Source organism: Mobula hypostoma, chromosome 2 (genome assembly GCF_963921235.1).
Source record: "Mobula hypostoma chromosome 2, sMobHyp1.1, whole genome shotgun sequence".
Taxonomy (NCBI): domain Eukaryota; kingdom Metazoa; phylum Chordata; class Chondrichthyes; order Myliobatiformes; family Myliobatidae; genus Mobula; species Mobula hypostoma.
This window is the reverse complement of record NC_086098.1, coordinates 74,638,482-74,651,453: the sequence shown is the minus strand read 5'-3', so window position 1 is coordinate 74,651,453 and position 12,972 is coordinate 74,638,482. Positions and strand designations below refer to the sequence as shown.

Here is a 12,972-nt window from a genome sequence, read left to right as displayed (position 1 = left end):
GAATATTAATAGCCCAATAATAAAATCTAAAGTTAGGTAATGCTAAACCTCCATCTCTCTTAGCTTTCTGTAGATGTATTTTACCCAGTCTCGGATTCTTATTCTGCCAGATAAATGAAGAAATTTTAGAGTCGACTTTATCAAAAAAAGATTTAGGAACGAAAATTGGTAATGCCTGAAACACATATAAAAATTTTGGCAAAAAAAACATCTTAACTGCATTAATACGACCAATCAAAGTTAAATATAAAGGAAACCATTTAGATGAAAGTTGAGTAATATGGTCTATTAATGGTAAAAAGTTAGTCTTAAATAAATCTTTATGTTTACAAGTAATTTTAATCCCAAGATATGAAAGGTAATTATTAATCAATTTAAATGGAAATTTATAATATAAGGAAAGATGTTTATTAATCGGAAAAAGTTCACTCTTACTAAGATTTAATTTATAACCTGAGAAAAGACCAAATTGTGCTAATAACTCTAAGACAGCAGGAATAGATCTCTCAGGATTAGAAATATATAAAAGTAAATCATCAGCATAGAGTGATAATTTATGGGACTTTAATCCCCGAGTTATCCCAGTAATATTTGAAGATTCTCGAATAGCAATTGCAAGAGGTTCTAATGCAATATCAAATAATAGGGGACTAAGAGGACAGCCTTGTCGAGTACCACGAAAGAGAGGAAAAAAAGGTGAGTTTAAAGAGTTAGTACGAACCGAGGCTACAGGGGAGTGATATAACAGTTTAATCCAGGATATAAATTTCAGGCTAAAATTAAACATTTCAAGCACCTTAAATAAATAAGGCCATTCTACTCTATCAAAAGCTTTCTCGGCATCTAAAGAAATAACACACTCAGGAACATTTTGTGAGGGAGTATAAACGATATTTAACAATGTACGAATATTATAAAAAGAGTAACGACCTTTAATAAAACCCGTTTGGTCTTCCGAAATAATAGAAGGAAGTACTTTTTCTAGTCTATTTGCTAATAACTTAGAAAAAACTTTAGAATCAACATTTAATAAAGATATTGGTCTATAAGATGCACATTGAGCAGGGTCTTTATCCTTCTTTAGTATTAAAGAAATTGATGCTCTATTAAAAGATTCCGGAAGTTTACCAAGTTTCAAAGAAGCCTCAAAAACCTTATAGAGCCAAGGAATCAATAAAGAAGCAAAACATTTATAAAATTCAACGGTAAACCCATCAGGGCCAGGAGCTTTCCCCAGATTCATAGAAAAAATAACATTCTTAATCTCATCCATTGTAATGGAAGTATCTAATAAAGAAGACATATCCTGTGAAATCTGAGGAAAGTCTAACTTATCTAAAAAATCATTCATATATTTAGAATCTCGAGGAGACTCTGATTGATATAAAGAAGAATAAAAATCACAAAAGGTTTGATTAATCCCCACATGATCCAATATCAATCGATCATTTTGGTTATAAATCTGATTGATTTGAGATTTAACATAATTAGATTTCAATTGATTAGCCAGCAGCTTGCCAATTTTATCACTGTGAACATAAAAATCACTTCTTGTTTTCTTTAATTGGTTTACAATCGAGGACGAGAGTAGTAAACTGTGTTCCATTTGAAGTTCAGTTCTTTGTTTGTATAGCTCCTCAGAAGGAGCCATAACATATTTCTTATCAATTTCTTTAATCTTGTCCACAATTGCCATCTCCTCCTGCTTCTGTTTCTTCCTCAAAGCAACGGAATACGAAATAATCTGACCCCGAATATAGGCTTTAAAAGTGTCCCAAAGAGTGTTAACCGAAATATCTTCTGTATGGTTAATTATAAAAAAAAGCTCAATCTGTTCATTCATAAAATTAACAAAGTCCGAGTCCTGAAGCAACAGCGAATTAAAACGCCATTGTCTATTGTTTGGTATATTGGCCATAATTTTAATAGAAAGCTTAAGTGGAGCATGATCCGAAATGGTTATAGAATCATAATCACATTTAATCACTGAAGGAATGAGACGAGAATCAATAAAAAAAATAATCAATTCTTGAATAGGAATGATGAACATATGAAAAAAAGGAAAAATCTTTTTCCTGAGGATGCAGAAAACGCCAAATATCCGTCGACCCAGAATCAGAAAGGAAAAAATTAATCAAATTTGCAGATTTATTAGGTAAAGTCCGTAAAGGAGCCGAACGGTCCAAAGCTGGAGATAAACAGGTATTAAGATCTCCGCCCCAAATCAATGAAAACTCGTTCAAATTCGGAAACTGATCAAACAATGATTTATAAAATTCCGGACAATCCATATTAGGAGCAGCAAGGACATTGTCTGCATGTTGGACTTGCCTGCATCCACCATTCGTACTATTTATACGCAGAGAGAAAAAATGTTGAAAGCTGCCGATGTTACTGTTGGTTCTGCTCGTAGCAAAGTGGTCTCTCTTAGTCGGCATCAAATAATGGATAAAATGGAAAGTCTATTGCTTGAGTGAATTGATGGGTGTACAAAATGTGGTGTTCCTTTAAATTATCTTATACTTAAGGAGAAATCAGTCAGTCTTTTTAATAAGCTGAAACAGAAAGCACTGGCCGATGGTGATGAAAGTGTTGCGAAAGTGGAATTTAAAGGTAGTCGTGGGTGGTTTGATCGGTTTCTGAGGCGAGGGCAGCTTCATAGTTTAACGTTTACTGGAGAGAGTGCTTCGGCTGACACTGAAGCTACCGAAAGGTTTCCAGCAGAACTGAAGAAAATAATTAGGGAAGGTGGTTATCCTTATAAGCAAGTGTTTAACTGTGACGAAACTGCAATTTATTGGAAAAAATTGCCGAGCAAGACATTTATTTCGATAGAAGAAAAACAGGCTAAAGGACACAAGGCATCAAAGGACAGGTTTACCCTAATGCCTATTATTAACGCCACTGGTGATGCTGTCCTTAAGCCTCTACTAGTGTACCATTCAAAAAATCCAAGAGCACTTAAAGGCGTTGATAAGAAAACACTTCCCATTGTGTTCCGTTCACATCCAAGCAGTTGGAACACCCAAGTGCTTTTTTCTGAGTACATGAGCATTAGTCCTTTTGTTGAAAAATACTGTAGAGAAAATAACCTCGATAATAGGTGTCTTGTGATTGTCGATAATTGTGCTGCTCATCCGCCTGCCATTACCGAGTATGGCGGTAACATTCGTGTTGCGTTCTTACCGCCGAATACGACATTGTTGCTGCAGCCGTGTGACTAAGGCCTAATAGCCACAATTAAGGCTTACTATACGCAAAATGTGATGCATTTTATTGTAAGTGCTATTGACAGAGAGGGCAACTCCGAAGCATCTTTGCGATCTCTGGAAAGACTACAATATAAAACTGACAATCGCCAACATTGTTGAGGAGGTTTTGGCATCCTATGACCAAGAATTGACAGATGAAGAGCTGATGCAATTGCAAGAGGAAAGATTAACAATTGAAACCGAACGCAGTAGCGAAAATGAAGTCGTCCAGGGACTGAACGTGAAGCAGTTGCGTGAGATTTTCGCTGCGATTGACAGCGCTGCAATGATTGCAGAAAAGTATGACTTTAATTTTGAAAGGGCACGTAGGTTTAGGGCAGGTTTGCAGGATGGTTTGAGTGCTTACAAAGAACTGTATGATAGAAAAATGCGCGAGGCTCAGCAGTCAAGTATACTGCCGTTTTTCAAGCCTTGCACATCAGCCACAGCAGACGACGAACCTCGACCTTCGACATCGAGGCAAGCAGACATAGAAGAAGATGATCTGGCTACCCTATTGGAAACAGACAACGATGAGATGACACCCCAGTCTCCTCTACCTCCCACCACCCCAATTTCTGACGACTCAGCCTAACACACCATCCCAATTCCCATAAGTGAAACTACACTGTACATACATTATTTCTACTTTATATAGGTTGTGTATTTTTGTGTTATTTAGTATGATTTGTTATTTGGTATGATTTGGCAGCCTCGTTGCTTAAAGGTTACTGGAGAGTGCTTCCGCCGACAGCGCCTTCTGCCGAGAGCGCATGTGTGAGATTTTCGCTGCGCTAGTCTGTGCTTCAATGATTGCAAAAAGTATTTCTACTTTAAATGGGCTGTGTATTTTTGTGTTATTTAGTATGATTTGTTATTTGGTACGATTCGGCAGCCACATAGCTTAAAGGTTACTGGAGAGAGTGCTTCTGCCGAGAACGCATGCGTGAGATTTTCACTGTGCTAGGTAGTGCTTCAATGATTGCAAAAAGTATTTCTACTTTATATAGGCTGTGTATTTATCATATCATTCCTGCTTTTACTATATGTTACTGTTATTTTAGGTTTTATGTGTTATTTGGCATGATTTGGTAGGTTATTTTTTGGGTCTGGAACACTCAAAAATTTTTCCTATATTAATAAATGGTAATTGCTTCTTCACTTTACAATATTTCGGCTTATGAACTGTTTCATTGGAATGCTCTACCTTCGGATGGCGGGGGAAACTTGTACATGTGACAAATAAAACTAATCTTTATGGTGGAGCACCTTATCCTGATGAGAGGATTAAACAATACAACTCAGGGGAGAACAAAATGGTGGAATGATAATATTAAATTAGCAACTTGAAAATTTTGAGGAAACCACATATACAGTACTCTATAAAAGTCTTAGGCACATATATATAGCTAGGGTACCTAAGACCTTTGCATAGTGTTGTAGTAATTTTATGTACTGCACTATATTGCTGCAAAAAAAAAACAAATTTCATGACATGTGAATGATGATAAACCTGATTCTGATATAAGTCTCAATTGTGGACTGAGAGTGGGAAGGGGGCAGGGAAAGGGAAATCATGGTTGGGAAAAGGGGGAGGGAGAGGGAAGGAAATGGGAAAGCACCAGAGAAACATTCTGTAATGATCAACAAACCAACTGTTTTGAATCAATTGATCTTGCCTGGAGTCTCAGGCCCCTCCCATGGCACTCCACTCTCACTATTTCCAACATCCTTTGCTCTTACCAGATTTACAAGCTCACTCTCCACTCCATATTGAGACATACAGTACTGTGCAAAAGCCTTAGGCACCCTAGTATATACAGTATATGTACCTCAGATATTTTCCACAGTACTTTACATCTTTTAGACCAGAGAAGCAAAAGATTCTGCGGATACTGGAAATCTTGAGCAACACACACAAAATGCTGGAGGAACTCAGCAGATCAAGGAAGAGATTAAACTGTCAACTAAGATCCTTCATGAGATCTGTTTATTCCCCTCCATAGATGCAACCTGACCTGCTACATTCCAGCATTCTGTGAGCCTTTTGGATCAAGTGTCTAGATTTGATTCCCTTTTATGGAATGGCCCTTCCTTCCCTATCTCTGCATCACAGGTAATACCATTTTGCAGTTCCCTCTTCGGCTGCCCTTCCCCTACACTTCTATGCAAAATGGAGTTCAACAGCCCCACTTGCAATGCTCTGCAGTAGGATTGATGTCCAAGTGGCTCGATACGTCGGACATAAGCATTTCCAAAGGAATTGTCAGTCAGCTTTTTTAATGCAAGGTCTTTGAAATGTTGATTTTGATACACCTAGATGGAAAAACTTAAATATTGATAGGCTAACTATGGATATAGAAACATAGAAACATAGAAAATAGGTGCAGGAGTAGGCCATTCGGCCCTTTGAGCCTGCACTGCCATATCTGTCAATTTGAACTATAAATGTGTCAAACATTACCAATTACTCCAAAAACAGCACTTTGCAAAGCATTTCATTAAAGCATTCTCAGTTTCTGTCATTACTCCAGTGCTATGTTGGTGAGCTTTCTGGTGATGTTTGGATTTCACTTTTTCATCAGTTTGTCTGCATAATTATGTTGTAATTGTCGGTCAAATAAGTAATTGTGCAACAATAAACTTGTTTGAGTTTGGTCCAATTAGCTAGAAAATGCACCAGGCAAGCTGCCTGCTCTACCTTCCAAACCAAACGTTTAGCAAGGCTCACCACACCCTGCTTAAACCTACACAGGCTTAGCTGATGATATTTAGAACATAGAACAGTATAGGCCCTTTCGCCCACAATGTTGTGCTGAAGTTTTATATTTCTCGTATTTCTAAAAGAATATTTACAAAATATAAGAACATTTCTTGTTAATTTGTCTGTTCTTTGATTAATTCCAACACAAAAAAACAAAACATTGAAACCATATATTTGTTTCGTAATTAATTTTCTCAAAATCGCGAAAACTTTTAGAAAGAGGAAAATCTTTGAGTGAGAGCGTGCACTCTAACTCAGAATTGCTCAGTCACATTTGAATATCCGCCAGAATCTGGATTCAGTTGCCAAGTATGTTATCAAATGTTCCCAGAGGAATATTATCTTTAGGCTACAATATGTTGTTACAATCACCCTTTTTATCGCACTGGTTCGTGAAATAAGTCCGCCAACACTGCCAGCAGGCCGTTTGGAGGCACGGTTAGGGAATGCAGCCCACAATTTTGCTTTTAATTGCATCCATAGTTGGTAATGTTGGTTCAATAGTTGTTATTGTGGCCTTGTGAACAGTTCATGCATGAATGAGGCTTTTACTGGACTTAGTATCATGCAGTTCCAAACATCTTTCTCTACCATGTTACCCTGAAAACTGAATGCAATCAATACATACTGGTTAGTTGGTTAATTGGTCATTGTGAATTGTTCTGTGATTCGGCTAGGGTTAAATAAGTAGGTTGCTGGGCCGTGTGCCTCATTGGGCTGGAAGGGCCTGTTCTTTGCTCTATCTCTAAAGAAATAAAGAAAGAAGGAAACTTCGTTTCAATGAAGCTCCATGTTTCAGTGAGGATGAGAAAAGACACTCCATTCAGAAAGCTTGAAATAACCAATCTTTATGTTAAATCAGTGGAAGATGCCAACGGAGTTTCATGGCCACAGGAAAAAGCACAGAAACTGGCCCACCATTTTTGCGCCTGACCATGATGCCAGCATAAATCAATCCCATCTTCCTGCTCATTTTCCATGTCTCTCAATTCCATGCCTGTTCATGGGCCTATCTGAATGCCTCTTTATCGCTGCTACAGTATCTGCTTCCACCACCGCTTTACTTAGCATATTCCAGGCACCAGTCACTCCTGCTGCAAGGCTCCTGCCATTTACAGTGGACTGTATGGCGGCACAATAGTGTAGCGGTTAGCGCAACACCTTACAGTGCCAGCCATCAATTCCCACTGCTGTTTGTAAGGAGATTGTATGTTCTCCCCATGATAGTGTGGGTTTCCAGTTTCCTCTCACATTCCAAAAATGCATCAGTTAGGGTTAGTAAATTCTGTGCATGTTATGTTGGTGCCGGAAGCATGACAATTCTTGCGGGCTGCCCCAGCACATTCTTGGACTGTGTTGGTCATTGACACAAACATCACATTTCACTGTAATTTTCAATGTACATGTGACAAATAAAGCTAATTGAATAAAATCTAGTCTAATACTAACTCTAAATCTAATCCCTTACATTTGACTTCACATAGTGCAACACCTCACACTTGCCCTGATTAAATTCCACCTTCCATGTCTGTGTCCATATCTGCAACAGGTCTATCTGTTGTGTCCTTTGGCAACATTCCTCACCATCCACAACTTCACCAATTTTAACGTTGTGTACAAATTTGCGAATCGACTACCTAAACTTTCATTCAAATAGCAGAGGTCTCAGCACGAACCCATATTTCTTATATTGGTTTTGCACTTATACCTTGTTTTGCATTGTCTTTTTTTCCATCACTATCTTTTATTACTTATGTTTAATCTGTGTATAATTTATATCTTGTGTCTTTTCCATACTCGTGTGCCTGCGATGCTGCAAATTATTCATTATACCTGTACTTACGCACATGACAATAAACACAACTTGAAACCTTTAAAGATTTATGCACCAATAAATCCAAGTCTTCATTTCCTTCATGCCCAAGAATGGAAATATTTTAAGAAGCAGATGAAAGTATGTGGATTGAGAGCATTTCAAATCAGGCTTGGCAGCCAATTCTTCTTCATATGTGGTCACCATGGTAATTTGCATATTGAGAACATCTACCAGAGAGCTGTCACAGAAAAGCAGCAGCTATCATCAAGGACCCCCAGCATCTAGGTCATGCTCTCCTCTCATTGCTGCCATCAGGCTTCAGGCCTCACGCCACCAGGTTCAGGAATGGTTAAAAGTGAAGGTTAAGATAAAATTTATTAGCTGTGCCCCATGCACCCAGCCACCTCTCCCACACTGTTAGGGAACATGATTGTATGTTTTAACAAAGTCAAAGAAACATAATCTGACTTTTATGACGGAGGATTGGATGCGGATTCTGAAGCTGGTTAACTCTTCTTCAATCTGTGCTAGTCATTCACTGATTCAATTTAAAATTGTGCATCGTTACCATTTGACGAAGGAGAGACTGTCTAAAATAGTCCCTAATGTTGATAGTTATTGTGATAGATGTAAAACTGAGAAAGCTACACTGACACACATGTTTTGGCCTTGTTCTATACTGGTACAGTTCTGGAAGTCAATTTTTTCCACTATTTCTAAAGCGCTTGAAATTAATTTGCAACCTAACAAATTAACTGTACTCTTTGGAATAATTCCTCAAAATACTCGTGGTATCTCTGTGTCTGACCAACATGTTATTGCATTTGTTACATTGATATCTAGGAGGGCCATTTTGTTGATGCATCAGCTCCCACTTTGTCACAATGGTTCTCTCAAGTGATGCTATGTCTTAGTTTGGAGAAAATTAGAAGTCGAACCTTTGAACCTTTATTTGATTTTGAGAAAAGATGGGGTTCATTTGCTCATTATTATCACTTGAGTTAATTGATAGATTTCCTCTATGATCTTATTGTAAATTTTTGGTATATCTTTTTTTCTTGCTGGCGGTTTGATGTTTATCTTTCGAGCTTTTTGTATGACGCATGGCTCCAGGTTGTACACCTGATAGGGTTTTTCCCCCACTTTTTCTGCTTAGTAGGGTTTTTTAAATTATCACAAAAATTTTCAATCCTTAAAATAATGTTTTTTTTTCCTTGAGACATTGTAAGTGTTGTTTACTTCTCTGTACTCGCGTTATTTTTGAATGATAATAATAAAAAGATTTGAAAAGTAAAGAAAGAAACATTTGTCTTCTGTTTGTAATTCTCAAGCAAGTGATGCTCTCAAAAGAAGATTGCCATTTCATCAGTTCAGCTATAATTTTCAAGTCAGTTCTGTATTTTTACAGTATGTTCTGTAAATTCACATTAACTTAATTGAAATTTATTTTTGATTACTTCGCAATGGAGGACACTGCACACGGAGATTATTAATATTATTTTCTTCTCTGAACAGCTTTGCCGAATAGAAAAGCAGTCATCAAAAGGACCCTATCGGCAGGATTTGTTTGTGGATCAGCCTTTGATGTTCATTTCACCCCAAAGCAATCCACCGGCGTTGATGCTCGAGAGACTTGTGCAGTTGTGTGGGGGAAAGGTGTGCAAGACACTCCGCAAAGCTGGAATTTGTATTGGGCAGTACAAGGGAAGCCGGCCTCCTAGGAACCAACACTTGTCCGAAACCTGGATACTGGGTAAGTGTGTATCTCTGGAATCTTTTCAGCAAGTCGTCAATCAGTGACAGAGGGCCAGAACAGGATGGCATGAGTGGTCTTCTTCATGCACTTTCTTTTGTTCTCGTGGGTAAGTAGGCAGTAATGGTTTTATATTTATTCTCCACATACTCAGTGTCTCGAGTACCCAAGTCCGACTGGTATGTTCCTTGTAGGGGGACGTGGAAGTAAAAAGGAGCAGTTAGAGTTGGTAGGTGATGGGCAGATCCGGGGGGGGGGTGATAGCCAGACGGAGGAGGAGAGGAATTAGCAACAGAGGCAGGGAGGTGATATGTGGAGATGGCAATGGGATCTGATAGGAGAGGGAGGTAGGGTATGGAAGGGAAGGAGATGGGAAGGGCAGTAACTACTCCATCTCTTACACTGACTACGTCTATCTTTCAGTCAAGATGAAGGGTCTCAATCCAAAGCGTTGACTTTCGATTTCCCGCCATAGTTACTGTTGACCCACTGAGTTCCTCCAGAAAATTTGTGTATGATTCCAGCATCTGTAGTCTCTCTCTTGTGTTTTAATGTTGTGGTTTAAATATATCTGAATGTGTACTTAGCCATCTCATTTCAGATTCAATCACATCATTGCAGGTTGGAATTTCACATCAGCCTGACTATAGATCAATAGATATATTCCCCTTAAGGACATCGGTGAAACAGATATGCTTTGATGCCAACTCAGTAGTTTAATGATCACTATTTGAGAGACTAACTACATTTTCCATTTAATTCCATTTATTTAATTAACTGAATTTAAATTCCCTGGATGCCATGGTGAGGTTTTACATCTGCAGATGGTTTGTCAAAGTCTTAACTACCAGACCAGCAAATTAACCACTACCCATATTCAAAGGATAAATACACAGCTAATAATCCTCAATTCTTCCAGCCTCTGTGAGTCATTGTCGTCAGAGACAAAGGATGTGATCTTGGACCATAAGACAAAAGAGCAGAATTAGGTCATTCAATCCCATTGAGTCTTCTCCAAGGGAGTTAAGAGTTATAGGAAAAAGGCAGGTAGATGGAACAGAATCTGTGTCTAGATTAGCCATGAATTTATTGAATGGTGGAGTATGATCGACAAGCCAGATGACTAACTCCTCCTCCACCTCCTAGTTTTTATAGGACCATAAGACAAAGGAGCAGAATTTGACCATTTAGTCCGTCGTGTAAGCTCCACCATTTGATCATCGTTGATTTGTTTTTCCTCTCAACACAATTCTCCTGCCTTTTCCCTATGGTCTTTGACACCCTTACTAATCAAGAATCAATCAATCTCTACTTTAAATATACCCAGTGACTTGATCCCCACAGCTGTCTGTGGCAATGAATTCCACAGATTCACCACCTTCTGGCTAAAGAAACTCCTCCTCATCTCTGTTCTAAAGAGACATCATTCTGAAGCTGTGCCCTCCCCCACGACAGAAATCTCCATGTCCACTCTATCTGGGCCTTTCAATGTTCAATAAGTTTAATGAGATTTCCCTTTCCCTCTTTATGCCCTCTTGGGGTTAGTGAATAAACTGCTGGTCTTGTAGGTAGATGGAATGAAGATAACTGTTAGATAAAGACCGGTATTACCAATGAGGCCTCAGCTGCAGGATCGAAATTTCTGCCGTTTTTTCCAAATTTATTCTGGTTCATATTTGGTAAAATCCAGAAGTAAAAGTCTCCATAGAATTGATATCATTCCAACATTAATGAAGGGAAGGCAAATACTCTGCCAACACCCACACAGCATTTGTGTCAGAGAGACCACACGGCACAGAAACAGGCCCTTCATCCTAACTCATTCCAACTACTGTACTCAGTGCCCTGACTAATGAAGGTAAATATGTCAAACGCCTTCTTCATCACCCTGTCAACCTGTGACTCTACTTTCAGGGAAATCAGTACTTGCTGTACAGTCGTACACCATGAAAACAAGCCCGTCAACCCAACTGGTCCATGCCTATCAGAATATCTGACTAAGGTAGTCCCATTTGCCCACATTTGGTCCTATCCCTCTAAAGGTCTAAGCCATTCCTATCCATGTACCTGTACAAGATAAGATAAGGTTTGCTTTATTTGTCACATACATGGAAACACACAGTAAAATGCATCGTTTGCATCAACAGCTAACATCATGAGTGCTGAGGGCAGTTGATGATGTCACCATGCTGCGTAACCTGTACGTGTTTGGAATGTGGGAGAAAACTACCACTCAGAGGAAACCCACCTGGTAATGGAGAACAAACAAATTCCTTTCAGACAGCAGTAGAAATTGAATCCATTCCTAACCGCTGGTGCTGTAAAGCATCACACTAACTGCTACACTACAGTGGTTGCCCTAAACTTAGGAGCCTTAACTTGCAATATAAAGTGTGTATATCACACAGATTAAGCTAAAGCAAATACTGTACTGGTGCCTACGTGGCAATCATTTTGTGTGTGCTGTTAGTTGGTTAAGTTGTTGATTGGCTGTAATATAGGGACCAGTATGTGATATTCAGGCAAGGTCTCACTGAATGGGAAAACAGAGTGAGAGAGTAACTCACCTCATCATGTTCCTGTATCGCCATGTTCCACTCTGTCTGACTAATAAAGGATGATATACAGTACTCCATATGCAAGACCTGGTACACTATTATGGCGCCAGTGACCTGGATTCAATGCCCATCACTGTCTGTAAGGAGTTGGTATGTTCTACCTGTGACCGCATGTGTTTCCTCCAGGTGCTCCAGCTTCCTCCCACATTCCAAAGACCTGCAAGTTAGTAGGTTAATTGGCCATATAGGTATATTTGGGTAGTGTGGGCTCATTGGTCCAGAAGGATCTGTAACCGTGCTGTAAATCCCCATAAAAATAATGGTTAAGGGTGTCAGTATGATGCATTGCTCTAATGCTGATCAGATTCAGAATTCTAATTAACCCACCAACATGATTTAGTTAGCGCATTGCACTGTTCCTGGAGCTATAAAATGTGCACCACACCGAAGTTACTCATTTCCTGTGAAATCGTTACTCTGTTCACTCACTTCCTGTGAAATTGGTTTACAGTTTACTTCAACTTACTAGAGCTCAATCAGGAAATTGGAGATGGGTAACTGTGGGAAATTGCAATATCCTATTCAAATGATAAATAGTTTTTGTTCTTGCAGCACAGGTAATATTCTTGTTGCACAAGGTATTCAATGGCATGGGGATCCACTTACACTGAATGAAAATGTGAGATTCCATTTTCAGTGAGTAACAAATTCATTAGTAATGCAGTGTTCAAACTGCAATCACTTCAGTACATAGCTGTCATCTGTATTTTGGAAGATACTTCTTTTGAAAAAAACTCAGGTCTTACCATTTTTTTAAACTTTTATTTGAC

At 38.7% G+C, this 12,972-nt stretch overlaps 1 protein-coding gene across 2 annotated transcripts in view; it reads left to right on the top strand.

Moving 5' to 3' along the window:
• The window catches only part of mcph1 (microcephalin 1), a 292,116-nt gene that overhangs the window by 261,631 nt on the left and 17,513 nt on the right, over nt 1–12,972 (top strand). For both annotated transcript variants that reach the window (XM_063038928.1, XM_063038934.1), the window contains exon 14: nt 9,347–9,584. In XM_063038928.1, the coding sequence (XP_062894998.1) occupies nt 9,347–9,584 (238 nt within the window). The remainder of the gene's footprint in view (nt 1–9,346; nt 9,585–12,972) is intronic.